Source organism: Mesocricetus auratus, unplaced genomic scaffold (assembly GCF_017639785.1).
Source record: "Mesocricetus auratus isolate SY011 unplaced genomic scaffold, BCM_Maur_2.0 Super-Scaffold_100033, whole genome shotgun sequence".
Classification (NCBI taxonomy): Eukaryota; Metazoa; Chordata; class Mammalia; order Rodentia; family Cricetidae; genus Mesocricetus; species Mesocricetus auratus.
Window position 1 is genome coordinate 2,322,685 of NW_024429213.1, and position 19,813 is coordinate 2,342,497.

At 41.5% G+C, this 19,813-nt stretch overlaps 1 protein-coding gene and 1 pseudogene across 2 annotated transcripts in view; one reads left to right on the forward strand and one right to left on the reverse strand.

Moving 5' to 3' along the window:
- Positions 1 to 11,577, reverse strand: part of Rp2 (RP2 activator of ARL3 GTPase) — a 32,837-nt gene extending 21,260 nt beyond the window's left edge. For both annotated transcript variants that reach the window (XM_021222763.2, XM_013124975.3), the window contains exons 1-2: positions 11,304 to 11,577; positions 669 to 1,334 (exon numbers count right to left, since the gene is read on the reverse strand). In XM_021222763.2, the coding sequence (XP_021078422.1) occupies positions 669 to 1,334; positions 11,304 to 11,405 (768 nt within the window). In that variant the 5' untranslated portion in view covers positions 11,406 to 11,577. The remainder of the gene's footprint in view (positions 1 to 668; positions 1,335 to 11,303) is intronic.
- Positions 11,578 to 15,396: 3,819 nt separating this feature from the next.
- Positions 15,397 to 19,470, forward strand: LOC110339228 (annotated as a pseudogene).
- The last annotated feature ends 343 nt before the right edge of the window (positions 19,471 to 19,813 follow it).

Consider the following 19,813-nt stretch of genomic DNA (forward strand, 5'->3'; position numbering starts at 1 on the left):
TCCTAAGAAATGTCCTCAGTACATCATTAGAAAAGGCCATGCTTCAATATGCAGTACTATTGTGAATGTATGTGGAAATAGTTTATGATGAAGAACAGAAATTCTTTGAGGCAAAGAACTATATGACTTAATTTCCAGCATCATCTACGTTCTATTATTTCAAAGTAGCAACTAATTATAAGGTATTTAAGCAGAGACGTGGAAAACAAACATGCATCATATAATGAATGAAATATGGTAACAGCATAACTTGCATATAATTGGTGCTAACAAATGCTTACTAAATTGAATTATATTAAAAAGTTGTCTTGAAAAAGGATTTTGAGGCCCAAGCAATCTGTTTCTAAGGCAAACTTTGTAGAGCCAAGGAGTTGGGGGACTCTAGCTTGAGGGTTGCCAGTATTTCTAATAATTAATTTGTAAACAATAACAACAAAACCGGGTCAGGCAGTGGTGGTGCATGCCTTTAATTCTAGGGCTTGGGAGGCAGAAGCAGGCAGATCTTCTTGAGTTCGAGGCCAGCCTGGTCAACAGAGAGAGTGCCAGGAGAGGCTCCAAAGCTACACAGAGAAACCTTGTCTAGGAAAAAAAAAAGTAACAACAAAACCTAAAAATTCTACAAAGTAGCACGGTCCTATCTATGTCTATTTTTTTCTCTTTCTCCTTACCTCATCAATTAGTTTCCTGGCATTTGCTGTTGTATAATCATCAGCAAATAATACCACTAGGCATGACTCTTCGCTGTTCTTCTGTCTCTGACCCCGGGATACGGGAACAATGCTTCTATTGGCTTCTGTGGAAATTCGTACAGCTTTGAATTCTTCAGTAGTTGGAATAGGAACATAGTCTTGAACCACAGCATTTTCTGGAAGAATGCTCCAGTTGAGCTCTCCTGACACAGGTGTAAAATCATGAATGTGACTCCATATATTATTGAAGATACTGAGCCCTGCATCTTTGAATTGGGCCGCTAATTCAGGGTAGTACCACTGAAAACACCCAAACTTAATATTTGTGGAAGATTCAATAATGGGCTGAGTGGCACAGCACAGAAAGACTTCCAACTTTCTACAGTCCCTCACACGAAACTGCTGGCAAGCTAATGTACACTTGCAATCTCTACAATTTCGGAAAAACACACTTCCCTTCACTGGTCCCAAAAAAAGTACGCAGTTGGTGCAGTCATCAATAGTAATGGTAGCTGAGTAATCAAAAATATAGATGTTACAGTTCTCACAGTCTTGAATGACAAATTGTTGTCCTGCTACTTTTCCAGGTAAGCGGCCTACTGTTTCATCCTTCAGTCCGCTGAACATGTAATCTTTTGGATCAACCTGCAAGGACAAAGCACAAGACCTTGAGTAGTGTCAACATTATTCACCAAAACCAAGTAAGTGCTTTTGGGATGTGAGACACAATTGTTAATGCTAAAACTTAGCTTCCCAATCTCATTGACTTTGCAGTAAACTAGAAAATGGATAGGACACATCTTTTTTCCAGTAAATACAAAGAATGAGGAAGGAAAAGGGGGAAGGAAATCAAAATTCAAGGCACATTCACCAAGTGCTTGGATCTTGTTCCAACCATTTCAAGTGTAAATATGTTTTTTAAGACAAATGGGGATAGTCACACACATTCACAAAGCCTAGAACCTCAAGGACTTTTTTTTTTCATTTTCTAAGTGTGATAACAACTCCGCAGTTACAAGAGGAGTGAATTTGTCAATTTTAAATAATATAAAGTTTATAACCCTGGTTAATACATATCTACCTCCCAAGAAAAGGATCCATTCTTTTTCTGCTTTCAAATTTCATGCCTGGGCATGCAAAGCTAAAAGGAAACCTGTGTGATACTATGATTTGGGTCTTCCTGTGAGGTAACCCAGGTGACATATCATCATTGCTCCTATCAACAATCTTTTAGCTTATTTGGGATCTGTGCAGCCACAAAATTAGTATGGAGTACAAGAATAAAGAATATATTTTTAAAACAAATATTCTAACAGAATAGCTATGTAAGTCAGGCATGGGGGTACACACCTGCAATCCCAGCACTTGGGAAGCTGAGGCAGGAAGATTACTAGGAGTTCAAGTCCAGTCAGGGCTACAGAGCAAGGGTCTGTTGCAAAAACACTGCTAGGAAAATAAAGCTTATATCCTCTGCACTTATCCTAATCAGAACATACTGTTTCAGGTTGGGAAGTAGCTCGGTAGTAAAATGTGTGTTTAGAATGTACACGGCCTTGGTTCCATCCCTGTAACTGAAAATTAAACATTAAAACACAGAGATACATACTATTTCAGCTTTCTGGTGATTTGCTTTTCCTGGTGCTTCAAATTTTTCAACTTCCATTTCTTAAAAATCATCTTAAGCTGAATATATTTCTTTATCCTACTACAAAATGATATTTGGGTGTAGATTTCTAAACCCTAACTGAGATCTTCATATACCACAGACAATGGAAGAATATAAGGACTCACAAGCCTTCATATTTTGGTACTTAAATCTATAAATTTTAATCAGACATTGACTGAGCTATTTGTCCAGTGTAACTTTTCAACTTTTGCCATTCTACTAGGTAGTATAAACTATGCCTCATACAATCTTAAATAGTATGCCTAAAATATGTCACATTATTTTTTTTTATTTTAACTGTATTGCCAAAATATAGGCAGAGACTAGAAATGTAACTCAGAGATAGAATGTGCTTAGCATGCCTGAGACTGAGTCTGATCTGCAGCACATACCCCCAACACACAGACATACACACAGACACAGATACACACACACACACACACACACACACACACACACACACACACACACACACACAAGAAGAGGGGGAAGGAGAGAGGAAAGCAGTGTGTTAATAAAAGGCCTGTCTGAGACTTTGGAGATCCTCCCAAGGAGGGCCTCACCCTCCCTGGGGAATGATGTGGGGATTGGGTGGGGGACTGGGAGGGCTGGTGGAGGGACTAGGGAGGAGGGGTGGGAGAGGGAGCTGAGACTGACATGTGAAGTATTCATGTTTCTAATTTAAATAAAAGCATATATTGAGGAAAAAATAAAAGGCCTGTCTGACAGTTTAAAACAATAGTTGAAAATGTATTAGCTTTTAATCTATTAAAACTATTCTAACTGCTTATGAATAAAATATTTCGTTTAAAACAATATACAAGAAACATGTTCCTATAGATACAGTACATATATTGTTTATTTACAAAGTAACATGTAAGCATGTTAATTGTTTAAATTAGCTTAAAGTGACTAATTCCATCATACACAATATCACATTCATACAATTTTATATAATGTCCTAGGATGAGCATGAGGCAATAAGAGGTACTTAATTTCTAGCCTCAATTTTGTCATCTATGAGCAACATAATCTTTAAAAGGCCACTTTCCATTTCTGTATCTTCATTCACTAAACCAACATTTGAATACCCAAAATGAACCAGATACTATTTTAGGCACTAAAAGGGAAGTAATATATACCTAAGTAGACCATTTAAACAACCTGACCACGTAGTGAGAGGTGCTGAGAATTATCTAGAAATACAAAGGAAGGACATATGGGGGCAACACAAGACTTACTGTACAAATTGAGTATGAATAAATTGGAGTTTACTGGAAAGATTAGGAAAGACTATACCAGACAAAGGTAACAATGAACGAGGTAAAATTCTTCAGTTATCAGGAAGAAAATGGAAGGGAGCCTGATATTACCGGAGAAACTAGAGTGGTAGTAGATTAAATTAGAAAATTAGGCAGGGGCCATGGAAGCTATGAACAACAGAAGCCACAGAACATTAAATATACGCTAAACATACGTTTCAGAAATATTAAGGATATGGAGAGTGCCAGCCTACAATCCCACTGCCAGAGAGTCTGGGAAACAATGACTGATGGAAGCAGAGGCAAACACCCACAGTTAAACACTGAGCTGAACTCAAGGAATCCAGTGACAGAGAGGGAGGAGTGATGAGCATAGGGGTCGAGACTGGGCTTGTTTAACACACAGGAAACAGCTGACCTGAACAAGGGAATCCAGCATGGGACTGATCCAGACCCCTTGAATGTGGGTGTCAGTGAGGAGGCCTAGGTAATCTATGGGGCCTTCGGTAGTAGATCAGTATCTATCCCTGACATACAAAGCGACTTTGAGTGCCCATCCCACAATGAGAGATGCACTCTCACCCTAGACTCTTGGGGGAGGGACTAGGTCCTGCCCTGGATGAAATGACAGACTATGGACACCCCCCATGGAGGGCCTCACCCTCCCTGGGGAAAGGAGTGGGGATTGGGGGAGGAAGGAGAGGGGTTGATGGGAGGGCTTGGGAGGAGGGGAGAGAGAGGGAGCTGGGATTGACATGTGAAGCAGCCTTGTTTCTAATTTAAATTTAAAAATAAAAAAAGACAAAAAAGAAATGTGGACTGGGCTTAGCCAGAAAGGACTGGAGTAGTTAGAAGGATGGATCAACTTGAGAAATGAGGAGGAATGAGAATCAGCAGGTGTGCTGAGGCAGGAAGGTTGTCACTGTGAGGCCAGCTTTGGCTATACAATGAGCCCCTAAGCAAAGAACAAAAGAGGAATCTACCTAAGGAGAAGAGGCTGAGGTACTGCTCAGTTGTGTAGTGCTTACCTAACATCTACAAGGACCTTGGTTGTATCCCTAGCACTTCCAAATGAGGTAAACTAAAATATAAAATGAAATCTAAGGAATTTTTTTTTTCATTTTGAAAACAATCTTGTTTTACATACCAATCCCAGTTCCCTCTCCCTCCCATCCTCCCGCTCCTCCCATCTTCTCCCCACTCCACCCCCCCATCCACTTAAGGAATACTTTCTATCACTACTACTCTCAATTATTTATAGGTTAAAAAAGCCCCCCCCAATTAAAATCTAGACATGCATGTAAATGGAGTTCTTAATTGGTCCGTGTAATAAAAAACCCAAAGGGAAATGCTGAGAGATCAGAGAGAAGGAACAAGCCATGATCACACCTTACCTCCTCAGCAGCTCAGCCCACAAGAGAGAGGTACCTATTTCTCCCTGCTTATATCCTGTTTCTGCACAGCTACCTCACTTCCTGTCTATCTGTACAGACCTGCAGACCTCTATGGTTAGCTAGTGACAAGCTCCATTCTCCGATCTTCAGACAGGCTTTATTTTTACAAGCAAGATTTCACCACAAATACAGGATTGGGGATGGCTTACTTGGTAAAGCAAACACACATATGCACATACAATAAATAGGCTGTTGTAGGAGAATCACCAGCTCAGGTACAGCCTATATTAAATAGCAAGTCTCTACCTCAAACAGAAAAAAAAACAAAACAAAACAAGCCATGTACTAGATCACAAAAGAGTCTCAGGGAGAAAAAAGATAATTCTAGCACAGTGACCTAAATTCAATCCCCAGCAGTTATGTAAAAAGTTGGGTGTGGTGGCATAAACTTATCACCCCAGCACTGCAGGCATTGACAGGCAGATCTTGTAGCTCACTAGACCACTGTGTAGCATACCTGGAGAATTCCAGGGCACCTGCTTGTCTCAAAAGAGGGTATGTGTGTGGATGATGCCTAAGGAACTACACCCGAGTATGTTCTCTCACTTCCATAGGCACATACATGTGTATGTGCACCCACACACATGTACCTGCACATACACACACATATATACATGTACAAAAATAGATAAAACTAGAAATATGGAAGACCTTAACCCATAACAAAAAGCTGGAATTATACATCTAACAAGAGTAAAATCACCTTGTCCATAAACGCACACTGAAAAAAATTTATAAACAAAATTGGGGGATTGCTGCTCTTGCAGAGGACCCAGGCTTGATTCCCAGTACCCACATAGCAACTCACTATCTATAACTCTAGTTCCAAGGGAGCCAATGCCCTCCTTGGGTACCAAGAATGTATGTATGAAACATGCAAGCAAAACAAATGCTCGCATAAAATAAATTAAATTTTTTCTTAAAAAATGAAGCTGGGTGTGGTGGTACACACCTATAATCTTAGCACTTGGGAGGCTCATGCAGATCTGAGTTCAGATCCCCAGAATTCACATTAAGTCAGACATGGCAACACACATGTGTAATCTCAAAACAAGAGACAGCAATGGGAGGATCCCTGGAAGGTCACAGGCCAACCAGCCTGGCCCATGCAGCATCAAACAACAAAAGACTGTCTCAAATGAGGTGGAAAGCCAGGACTGAAAAGACACAGTCTCAAATGAGGCGGAAAGCCAGGACTAATACTCAAGGTTGTCCTCTGATCTTCATAAGCACACCAAGGCATGTGTGGGCCCACACCATAGTCAAACAAATTAACACACATACACACCCCCACATCCCTATATAAATTATTACTATTAGTTAAGATTTCTTATTGCAAACACCAACATAACATCTATTGCTAAATTACTGAGCTGGTTTCTTAATAGACTTTTGAGTATGCTGTGGACTTATGTTCATGTCTCCCCCATTTTTTAATGCTACTAGGGACTGAACCCTGGGGATCATGCATGCTAGTCAAGTGCTCTACCACTGAGCTGCCTCTCCAGTGAACATTTTATTACGTTACTAAGCAGCCAGAAAATTTTCATTAAATTTTATTTGCATAGTTAACTTCAGTAATGATATTCTGAGATATAATAACAGAATTTGTTCAATTTAATGGAAATCCAGTTTACAAAAAAGAGATTTTAAATAACAGCTCTTAACAGATAACTTAGTTTTAATATGCAACATTAGACATTTTCTCTCAAAATATACGTAATGGCTGGTGAGAGAGCTCAGCCATTAAGAGTACATGCAGTGTGCCGGGCGTTGGTGGCACACACCTTTAATCCCAGCACTGGGGAGGCAGAGGCAGGTGGATCTCTGTGAGTTCAAGACCAGCCTGGTCTACAGAGCGAGTTCCAGGACAGCCTCCAAAACAATACAGAGAAACCCTGTCTTGAAAAACCAAAAAAAAAAAACAAAAGAGTACATGCAGAGGACCTGAGCTCCCAGCACTCATGTCAGATGGTTCATCAGTGAATGAAACTCCAGCTCCAGAGGATGATTCTGCCCTCTCCAGGCATTGCACTCAGTGTACAAACCCACACTCAGATACTCACATATACACACAACTGTAAACTAAGAAATCTTAAAAAAATATATGAAATGAATGATTGAAATCAGATGTCACATCTACTAGTGTCACCGTAGTCACTGGCCCTGGAAGCTCCTTAACTTATGAAGAAGCCCAGACTACAACACATGGAAAGTGCTTGCCTTCAGTCCCAGTTGAACTCCCAACTGAATGCCTATTATCAACCTGACAGTCAGCTTTGGGATTAAGCCATCCTGAAGGTGATACTTCAGTCCCTCCTCAAGTTGCCACAGTTGATGTCATATAGATTCAACCCTGCTTAGCCCTACACAAAGAGCAGAGTCATAAACAAAGTCAGTATTTACCAGTGCTTAAGGTGATTAAGTTTGTGGATGATTTATTCGTATCAGTGGACAATTAAATTACTGCACATACTTAGACAGTGATGAAAATAGCATCTAGCTTACTACTCACTGTAGATACTTCTTTTTAGTGTTTCACCCATCCAACCTCTGAAGGTTCTAACATTGACATTGTTTACCCACAAAGTCACTCCTTCTATTGGTGAAAATTCTGGGAATTATGATCTCTTGTAAGTTGTCCTTCAAGCATATCTCTGGAGATGATCATTATTGTCTCAGGTCTCTTCTTAAAAAAATAACGTTGGCCTGGTGGTGGTGGCACACACCTTTAATCCCAGTACTTTGAGGCAGAGGCAGGCAGATGTCTGTGAGTTCAAGGCTAGCGTGGTCTACTGAGAGAGTTCCAGGACAGCCTCCAAAGCTACAGAGAAACTCTGTCTCGAAAAACCAAAAAAAAAAAAATTAATGTCTCTTCTTCAGGACATGCCTTCACCTTGCTAAACTGTGCAGAACTCTTTACCACTAGCCAACTTTATAAGTAAGAAACCAGCAATGCATAAATTGGCTGCTTTACCCAAAATTGCACAACAGACACTTGAATTTCTGGTCATGAGACAAACACAAGTGTGTTCTTTATATTGAAATCACAATGTTCATACTAGGCCATCATTTAGAGAACTTTTCTTTCTTTTTAAGGAGCCAAGATCTCTGTCTCCCAATTGACCACACTCACACAGTGCAGCCTGAAATCCAGGAGGCTGGCCCTGAACTCACAAGCACCGATTCTTCCAATTATAAGTGTGCCCCACCATGCCTGGTCAAGAGAACTAGTTCTTCTTTCTATTATTTAGGAGTTTTAACATGGATAACTGGAAATTGACAACACTTTTCTATGCCACCCATCCTCACTTCATTTTTGCTTCAATATTTCCGGCTTTTACTCCAAAAGGCCAGTAAGCTCTTGGATGGCAAGAATGGTAATTTTGGATCTTCCTTGGTGTTTAAATACATATACATCGAATAATTTGCTTAGCTATTGAAGGCAGTGTACAAATAATGAGAAAAGCATATCTTTCCAAATGATTTAAACAGAGATCTTGCAATCCAAAAGTATTTCTCATCATGACAGTGTAGTAACTCTGTAATAAGCTTTTTTTTCCTTTTTCAGAGTCAGCAGCAATGGAAAATGAGTTTCTTCCACTGTTGACTACAGTATATAAGTTGCCATGATACCACTTAGCCCCAAACATTCTTTCTAATTGAGACAATTTCTCCTTGCTTCGGTCCCTTAAGGCTGACCTAATTACCCAACGCAAAACCTAAAACCCATGGGGTGCCTGTCAACTCTTATATGACCTAACAAAATTTTAAACACTACTTTTCCAACAGTAATAAAATTATAGGCAACTCATTTTTTTAAGGTCTTACAAGTTGACTAATTGATCTAACTTTAAACCACATAGACTTATACTCCACAACATTCTGTAGGCTGCGTATTTACATTCAATTCCTTCTAGTGAAAAACTACGTTTCAAGAGACAGTAAGACCAGGCTCAGCATGAGTACCACTGGAGTGCTGGGGGCACAGATCAGCGGGAGAGTGCCTGACTAGCATTCTGGGTTCTAGTCCCAGCAGCAAAAAGGAGATTTTAACTTTTATTATATACACACCCAGAAGCATAAGCTTATTTTACATACTCAGTAACATTTCTTGCATGTCTACAACTACAATACTTAGCAATATTCTCAAAAAGGGTTCTTTTAGTATTGTTATATATAATATGTATGTATAAGTATGCATAAACATATAAATACAACCTACCGAGTCTGTTTTTACTGTTTGTATGTATATGGTTTCAGGGATGGCCACTTTGTATTGGATAAAAATATGTTAAAAAAATAAAAATAAAAATTTTCAATGTTCCCATTTACACCAGAAAGTTCAATGCATATCCTCATCCATGTGGTGGGGGAGGGGCACTTAGATGTTAGTATCCCCTATATTATACTACTTTTCAGTACTTTTACTTAGACAAAGAGTACAAAAATAGAAATCACAGAATACATCCACATGAAAGATCCCAACTACTAGGGTATGGTAGCCCATAATTTCAATACTCAGTAGGCTGAGGTAGGTGTATTGCCTGAAGTTCAAGGTCAGCCTGGGCTATGTGATGTGTAACAGGCTAGCCAGAGTTACATAAAAGATCACTGTCTCTAACCGGAAGTGTTGATGCATGCTTGAAATTCCAACAGTCAGGAGAAGGAGGCAGGAGGACCAGACTGTCATTCAAGGCTTCGGAATTACATGAGACCTTGTCTCAAAATATAATAAAAAGATCCTGTCACAAAAGTATAATACTGCAACAAGAACAAAAGAACCCAACTTACCAGCACTTTGTTAGTAGAAGTTAGCTGTGAGACAATTATTGTGAAAAAATGAGCCATAGCCAAACTAGACTACTGCAAAAATGTATTCACACTTGTAGTTTTAGCCTGTGACCTTAAAACAAAAAGCTAAAAACAAAACAAAACAAAAACAAACAAACAAAAACAACTCCCTGGAGCAGGAAGTTCAAGTTTAAAGAGCATTGTTTAGCTAGGGATACCAGTCAGTGGTAGAGTGCTTGCCTAGAACAATCCAATCCCCAGCACTGGGGAGAAAAATTTAAAAAGCACCGCTAGAAATCACAAGGCTGTCTAAAATGAATATTTTAAAATCCACCCACAAATAACTTTGATAGGTACAATCTTATCAAACAGAAAATAGTCCACTTTCCTACAAGACAAAGTGCTGTTAAAAGAGAAGAGGAATAAAAGGCCACAAGGCCCAAGAAGGGTTAAAGGCAAAAAGCTGGGCCTGAGAATCCCACCAAACACTTTGAGAATCTCGTTTATATGAACACCTAAATACTGTTGGGGATCTGAAACGGTGCAGGATGATTCATTGTATCAAAACATTAATAACAGACTTACTATAAAGTATTGTTTTGGTCAAAGGCATTACATTAAGCAATAGTTAACCAACGCCCACTTAAAAAAGGATTTCTCATTTTGTTTGGGAAACCAAAATAATAGATATCTATCAAAGTGTTTTACTAAGCAACTATACTGAGCAGAAATGAAGAACTATGTAGAAAGAGGAACCGTTGTGAAATTTATGCGTAAGTAAGTGTGTTTTGTGCAAGATTAGGGGACTTTTTCCAACCTTTTGGGGTTCTAGCTATATATAAGATAAAAATAAGGGCGTTTTCATTCATATAAAACAATTATAAAAAAAGACTTCCTGGTTTATGTTAGGTACTTCCACCTTGCACAATACATTCCAAGACTGCTTCAATTTTCATTATTCCTTTCCGGTAAACGGAAGCGGAGGGAGAGCAAAGGTGGACATAAAACAGTCCATTAGGAACTGAGTGGCACCAAGAGATACCAAAAGCGATTTGTCGAGAAGGGCAGACAAAAGAGAAACAGCATAGGAACACAAGCCGCGGAAAAGATGAGAAGCAGGCTGGTGTGTGTAATTCGACCAAACCCCTTTGGCCACTGCTGGTGAAATGAGCTGATTGGAGATCCAGCATCCTTCCAGCTCTTTCCCTCCCCGGAGTTCATCCTGGGATGGGGAGTCAGGGTGCAGAGCCAAGGAAGAGGCCCTGGAGGTCTAGCTAGGCAGACCACCAACTCCTTTGCGCCCACCCTCAAAGTCCTGCGTCCCGACTTCAGCTCCCTGAGCGCACGCGAGGAAAGCAGTAGTGGCCCGCCCGCCTTGCTGCCCGGTTCTCGTCTGCTTCTTGGGAGGATGCAGAGTAGGGGAGCCCCCAAACATCACCTTCTCCCGCTGGTCCCAGCTGTACAGCTTGGGCTGCTCCTCCTCTCCCTGAGCCTTCGCCTCCTTCTCACTCTTCCGTCTCTTAGAGAAGCAGCAGCCCATGGCGCCGGCCTAAGGGTCTCACTAGTGGACCCCACGCGCTCGGACACCTCCCAGAGGGTGGCGGAAACCCAGGGCGACTTGGCCAGCAGCTCCCCGGACACCGCCCAGGAGAGCAGCCCAGCTGCCCACAACCCTCAGCACTCCCGCCAGGCCCAACACCCTTCTCCTTTTTTCCACCCCTTGGTCGCCTTGACGACCTATCGCAGCCAATAAGCGGTCAGCAGCCACTGAGCCAATCAAAGCCCCGCAAGCTGCTCTGCGCCTATGAGCTCAGTCCGAAATAATCATTCACCAATCCAAGACTGGCTCTTATGTCAGCCACAGGGCTGGCCGGCTCCGTAGCACTCACAGAGGTCCCAGCCCCCAGGTCGGTCCTGCTCCGCCCCGCCCCCAGCAACTCCGGTGCGGAAACTAGGCTGAGCTCCCGGCTGATGTTGGACTAGCCTGTGTTCCTTTACCCTATCGTGGTGCTCAAATTTCCAAAGTTTCTAAAGTCGAAGCTTTGGAGGGAATGACATGTGGAATAGTAGACTTATTTTATGACATAAATCACGAGAGAAAAAGAATTCCTTTTTAAAAAATATTTACTCTTGTTTCATTTGCCTTGGTATTGTGTCAGTATGTGTGTCTGGAGTTAAACACAGTTGTTAGCTGTCATGTAGGTACGGGGAACTGAACCTGGGTCCTCTGAAAGAGCACTCAGTGCTCTTAACCACTGAGCCACCTTTCCAGCCCCAAAAAGAATTCTTGCTGACATAGTAAAAGACCTAAATTTTGTGTCCTTCACTCCTCCCCTCAGCACCCTTCTACTAGGCTCCGTAAGCTTCTGGTCAAGTTGTGCATGTCTGGTGTCGATGGAGGTTATGGCCTCAAACCTAGTTACTGATAGTTGTAAGTCACCAAGTGGGTGCTGAGGACCGAACCCCTGCAAGAGGAGCAAGTACTCTTAACCACTGAGTCATCTTTCCAGCCCCTTAAGAGTTTTCTAAAAGCTTCCATTTATCTCTCCAAAACTGGAAAAGTATCTAGTAAAGTAACCGAGTATAACAGTGGATTTCAGAGCAAAAGGATATCATAAAGGGAAATGTACCTTTGAATCTCTCAGCCTAGGTGCTGAAGAAAATGTTTGTCACGTGACTGCATGCATTTAACGACAGCAGCACATATAACTTTTCAGCACAGATAACTTTACCCTTATATCTTCCCAAAGAGAGTGATCCAATTGTGGAGATGGCGGAGTCATGTGAAGTTATCACAAAGGGATTTTTTTTTAAACTCAAGCCGTTTATAGCCTATTAGTGACTAAAAACAATGACATCTGTCAAAGCGAATGGTGCAAAGATCATCTGAATATAAGAATATAAACGATTATTAATGCTTGTTGTATTTGGGTAGACTTTTAGTACAGTACAAATGTATTGTTTTCATAATAGATAAGTTAATTTCTCTGAGGTATATTTCAACATCATGATAGACATCAAATGCAGATCAGTTCAGTCTCAAATGTGTTTATCTTTTTATTTTACCACACCTATCTTATTTAATGTGGATTGTGAATGAGCCTCTGGCTTAATTTGGTCATTAAGATTGTTCCCCATTGCATGTCCAGTCCTTTATGCACAATCAAGAAGAAACGTACAGTGCTTAAGAATTATAAATGACTAGAAATTTAAATTTCAGATCTTGGTCAGTAAAGGCTGCTCATTACACCTTTTTTCTTCAGGGTCAGATTAAAGCTCTATGTGAGGATAGTTTTGGATTAGAGCCTTGCTGCTGGTTTATATTCCTAGAATAGCAAAACTTTGATCACTGTATAGTGCAGAAAAAGAAGCCGAGATCCAGAGATGAATCTGTGACCACAATGACAGTAATTGAGTAGGTACTAGAAAAACCCAGATCCTTTGCTGTCTAGATCCTTTTCCTGTTTTTATATTGTTCCTCTCTAATTCGTCAAAGATAAAGAAATAGATATGCATCCGCCTCAGCCTTCTGGTGCCTATGGGAGCTCTGTCCCTCAGGAATAATGTTCTACATGAAGATACTACTCAGTAAAACTAATTTTAGAGAAATAATTTCTAAAACCCATTGCTTTGAAATATGTGCTCATGAGAAACTCAAATCTGAAACAAAACCTAAATCACCCCTATCATTTTCTCAGAGACCCTCAAATAAAAGTGAAGGTTAAGGCTCTTCTCTATTAACTCTGTCAGTCTAAACCCCAAATCGAATTAAACTAAAACAAACTGTACAGCTGTAGCTGGGTATGGGGATATATTCCCAGCATTCGAGATAGAAGCATGAGGAAGTTCACGATCAGCCTGGGCTCTTTGGGACACGGTCTCCTCTTTTTCCACATAGCCCTCCAGCTGCCCAAGAAAAACCCAGGACTAAAAAAGCTAATAAACAAAGGTAGGGTTAGTGATCTCTTCTCCTCTCTCTTACTGTCTTTTTTTTTCTTTAAGGGCACTAGGGATTGAACCTAAGGTCTTGCACATACCAGGCAAAGTGCTTTACTACCGAGCCTTATCTTCAACACATCCCTGTACTTTAGAAAGTGCTTTAAATTTTGAGACAGGGTCTGGCTAACCCAGATAGGCCTTAAACTGAGTCCTCCTGCCTCTGCATCCCAAGTAGTTGAGATTACAGGCCCATGTCTCTTTTTCTTTTACTTTTTTCTCCCTGTCTCTCTTTAGTTCCTCCCACTGTGAATTCTCATAATGATTTTTTTTTGCAAACCAGCTATGTACTTACTAATAAGCATATACATAACTGCTAACTGCCATCCTTCCTTGAGTGCTTCTGGTTCTTCTGTCGCAGTGTATAATAAGCTCATTATGTATTAATTCAGTCTCTAAAGGGAGATAACCTGACAAGTTTCTGGCCATGTAATTGTCTATAATTTGATGTGCACACATGTTCTGATTGTTGCAGTGGCAGGAATGGGTTCCATATTATAGAAGTAGATGGTGAATGAGTCCTACAAAGATACGTGCTAGACACAGGCATAAGTTCAATTACTCCTTCTGCCTGGACCCTTCCCACTATTTACACTCCTGCTATTTCTTTCTGTGGAAAGCTTCCCTTTGTGTTTGGTTTTATGCACACATTCATCTGCATTACAATGTTGAGTTGTGGTTTCATGGCTGACCTTTATACCTAAGATTGAGAGGTAGTTCTGGTTCTCCTATGTCTTGACAACAGAAGAGACATGGTTACTTCCCAGAAGACAACTTTGAAGTCATATATTTTTACAGCATGAATAAGTCAATAATTCTAGCAATGTTAGCTAGAAAATTCCCCATGTTGGCCAGACATATCCTTGTTCACTCTGCACCTACCTGAGGGGACATACTTCACATCAGGTGGAAGAGGGAGGCAAAGAAGGAGCATTTTAGTTATCTGTTGCCAGTTTTACCCATGAATCTGCATTTTACGAAGGAATTGAGAACAACGGCTTAACTTTGATCCACAGTACATCTGTACACTAAGCTGGGCTAGCTCTAATAATCAGAAGGCTGATCAGGAATCACTCTATATGACATCTCAGGGTCTTTCTTCTCCAGCATAATTGTACTCCATATGTTGTGCTCAGGCTCCAAAAGTGAGTGATCAAGAGACCAAGGCAAATGCTATAAGACCATGTATAGCACCACCTAAGATGCCACACATCACTTGCACTGTATTCAAGTAGCTACCGGAGGCCCGCTGTGACTCGTGAAGACTAAACAGAAACAATAAGTACTGTAAAGCATAGATCTTTTAGGTGTCATCTCGGAGGCTGGTTACTGCTGTGAGAGTCAGGGCTGTTAATATTTAAGTATTAAAGAAGAGGGTTAAAAGATTTCAGAAAAAATTTACACATGCAGGTGACTTTTGGAGCCAACATTTCTTCTCACACTTGAACTCTCAGTTTTTTTTTTGTCTTCTTTCTTATTGACCAGTTTCAGTTATTTTTAAAAACACTAAAAACTGTATGCTGGTACTAGAAAAAATGGCTCAGTGGGTAAAGTGTTTTGCGGTGCAAGCTTCACTATTCACATTAAAAGCCAGGCCTGAAGGCCTGCATCTGGAATTTCAACACTGGGGAGCAGAGCCTGGAGGATCTTGGGGTGAGTGTCAGTGCTCATTGGCAAACATTGAGCTCCTGGTTCAATGAGAGACATTGTCTCTAGAAATTAAGGTGTAGGGCCAGTGAGATGGCCCAGAAGGAAAAGGAACCCATCACCAAGTCCGATGAACTGACTTTGATCCTTGGAACCCACACAGTGGAAGGAGAATACTGACTCCCACAAACTGACCTCAACACCTGCACCATGAAACATGTACACCCCAACACATACACAGAGCACAACCACAGTGAATAAATAAAATGTAAGACTAATAGGATGGAAAGCAATGAGGAAGACACCAAACATTCACTTCTGGCTACTGTATATACGCATGTGCAAACACATGCACACAGCACACATAAATATACTAAATAAAGAAAAGGAAATTGGGCCTAGGAAGATGTCTCAGTGGGTAAAATTATTGTTATATAAGAATGAAGACAGGAATTTGGATTCCAGTATGTCAAACACCAGCTTGACATGGTAGATTGTCTATAATCTCAGGACTCAAGAGGAAGACACAGGGAATACCTGGGGCAAGTTGTCTAGCTAGACTAGCCAAAGCCAAATCAAACCAGGGAATTTTTTCAGTGGGAGTATGCCTTAATATGTAAGGTAGAAAGTGAGGAAGACAGCTAATATCAGTCTCTGAAACCCTGTCTCAAAAAAGAAGAAGGAGGAGGAGGAGGAGGAGGAGGAGGAGGAGGAGGAGGAGGAGGAGAAGAAGAAGAAGAAGAAGAAGAAGAAGAAGAAGAAGAAGAAGAAGAAGAAGAAGAAGAAGAAGAAGAAGAAGAAGCCGCCATGTGAAATTAGGTTATAAAAACTATATTTGACTATATTTTTGCCAGGTGGTAGTTGGACACACCTTTAATCCCAGAACTTGGAACTTGGGAGGCAGAGGCAGGTGGACTTATGTGAGTTAAAGGCCAGCCTGGTTTACAGAGTGAGTTCCAGGACAGCCAAGACTACACAGAGAAACCCTGTCTTGAAAAACCAAAACAAGAAAAAAAACCCTATAATTTCTTTTTAAAAATTCTAAATTACAGCAACACCACCAATGTCATACTGCTGGGGAGGATAGAACTCAATGAATCATAGGCCCAAACTCAAGAGATGACTCCAGCAACGCCTCTGCACCAACCAGGTGCACACCCCATACCAGGAGAAAACATGGGCCCACCTGGTGCCTTGTGGTGCCAGGCAGATGGACACTACTATGGTGAACAAATGTATGGTGTGGTATGGGAAAGAGAGAGAGATGAAATGGTTCAGGTTCTGTGGACAGAAGCATATCTGAAGAGGCGAAAGAGATTGGGAGTGGGCTGAGGTGGGTGGCTCATTGACACCCAGGGGCATGGTGATGTCTGGGCCTGGGCTGCTGCTGGGGCCCATGTCTGGGTTCAGGCTCTGATGTAACCGTGGTCTCTGTTGATGCCCATGGCTCCTGATGCCACCAAAGGCAGAGAGGACAGGGCCGTACAGAGTTGGCCCCTCCCCTCACTGGCTGTACCACTGTTTTTTCTTTTTTCTGTTAAATTGTATTTTATTTTGTAGGGGAGGTTTGCAAGGGCAGAGGGTAGACATGACAGGATGGGGAAATGAATGGGATTGAGATGCATGATGTGAAAGACACAAAGAATCAGTAAACAGAAATTATTATTTATCATGGGGAAGGGCAAGAATGTGTGTGCGTGGTTCATGTATGGAATCAAGAGGACAACTTTCAGGAGTCAGTTCTCTTTCTTCTCCATCAGGTGGGCCCCAGGAATTGAACTGACGTCATCAGTATTGTATGGCAAGTTGAGCCATCTCACCTGTGCCCAAACTCTATTTTTCTAACTGTTCTTACATAGGACGCCACATCTACTATTGTTGGTTGGAGTCATTATTTAGACCAAGAGAAAAATACTTTTCTATTAATAATCTGACTATCCAACCAGATTTTTCACTATGTGAGTGTAGCCTATATCCAAGTGTTCTATTGCTGTGAAGAGATACCATGGCCAAGGCAATTTATAGAAGAAAGCATTTAATTGGGGGCTGTCAGAGATTTAACCTGTGACCATCATGGTAGGGAGTGTGGTGGCAGGCAGGTAGGCAGGCATGGTTCTGGAGCAGTAGCTGAGAACTTACATTTTGATCCCAAGCAGTAGGAGGGGGGGAGTTGAGGGAGGGAGAGGGAGGGAGAGAAACTGAGCCTGGTATTAGTTTTTAAAAGTTCACAATCCAATCCCAGTTGACACACTTCCTCCAAAAAAGACACACCTAGTCCTTTCTAAACAGTCCACCAACTGGGAACCGAACATTCAAATATATGAGTGTGGAGGAATCATTCTTACTCAAACCACCACGTAATTGGAGCAACTTTTTACACTGAAGTAGTTCCAGGAACTGGCAAGTCAGCTCAGTTGGTAAAGTGCTTACCACACAAACATTGGGACCTTGAGTTTACTCCCCAGCACCCCCATAAAATTCTGGATGTAAGGCTGGAGCACAGTGAGGCACCTGGAGGCACGATTTGCGGTCACCATGGACATTCACCAGGTGTTCCAGTATCCCCTCAAGCATTGCTTCCCCCAAGAGTTTTTCAAACCCATGGATATAAAAAAATGTCATCTCTGCAAAAATTGTGACAGAAAAGAAAGATGAATTGTAGCACGAATTATAATTATTCTTAATAATAAAAACTCAGAGTCAGCTATCAGGGGATGAAAGCTGAAGGATCAGAGAAACAAAGCAGCCAGCCACTAGAGAGTTCTTACCTTTACCAGTGGTCAGACCAAAGGGGAGATCCTGTCCTCAGACTGCTGCCTCAGACTGCAAGGAGCTCCTCCTGTCTCCTCCCTCCTTATAGTCTTCTCTCTGCCCAGCCATACCCCTTCCTGTCTCTACCTCCTAAGTGCTGGGATGAAAGGTGTGTGATCCTAAGTGCTGGGATGAAAGGTGTGTGATCCTAAATGCTGGGAAGAAAGGTGTATGATCCTAAGTGCTGGAATGAAAGGTGTGAGCCACCACTGCTTGGCTGTTTCTCTTTGACTGGGTCAAATCCCTGTAGCCCAGGGTGGCCTTGAACTCAGAGATCCATCTGCCTCTGTCTCCTGAGTGCTGGGATGAAAGGTGTGTGCCACCACTGCCTGGCCTTTATGACTTACTAGTGTGTCTAGCTTTGCACTCTGATCTTCAGGCAAGCTTTATTTGTTAGACAATAAACAAAATATCACCACAATGGATTAACATGACTCATCTCTAGAAAGATTATTGCTATCTGTGGGACTTTTGTGGCAGAAATTTTAAGAAAGAGGAGTATTTTAAAGGTACCTGATACCCAACTAGAAGAGGAATCATGTCTCGGTCCTTAGGAAAGGAACATGGCTATATGGAGTCATTGCTTCATGTATACATCCATGTGGGAAGAGACTGTCTTTTAGGAACTGAACAGAGCTCCTTCAGAGAGACAGAATTTCAGTCACAAGGGCTGTGTAGCGAGCCGCAGGTGTGTTTGCGGCTATGGTGCCACCAAACTTCACAACGATCCGAGGCAAAGCTTGTAAAATGAAGACAAAGACAGCGGCTCGTTCTTATAAGGAGAATGGCGTTTATTCTTGAAGGGGTAGAGCCTTAAATACCCAAGGCAGGAATGGTGGAAGCCTCTGTTCCCAGAGCCCTCCAGCAAAAGGCGGGCCGAAAACAGGAATTAGCATTTAAACAAAGCATTTAAACAGGAACTTGCTGCAGGCAATGTTGAGAGGAGGGGGATGAGAAGTGTTTAGCTAAAAGCCCCTAGCACAAGCAGTCAGCAGACAGACCCCCGTGGGGGAAGGGTGCAACAGGCTGGATTTCTCAACTCTATTTTGGAAACTTTTGCTAGTGCATTCTTAAGCCACGGAGTCCAGAAGGGAATTAGAATAATGGAGATGCTGCTAAAGGACCAGTGTGGTGCCCTCTTAGTGGAATAAAGAATCATCAGGAAGCTGCTTCTACTGGGCCACAGCATCATAGGCACAATTACTAGTTGCAAATTTCAGGACATAGAGTCAGTGGTTTAGAGGAGAGGAATCCTTTCCGCCAGAGCACAGACTGACACTGTACTTTGGAACTTGTTTCAAATAATGGGACTCATGGAGATGAGACATTTTCGGTTGGAATTTTATGATGTGGTCTCTTTACAATCTTATGAATAAAGGGAAAACACAATCAGATGACAATTTTAAAAATCTAGATGTAGTGGTGCACATGTGCTATCCTAGTGCCGAAGAAGTGGACATCTCTGGGGCTTGCTGGACAGTCAGTCTAGCCTAA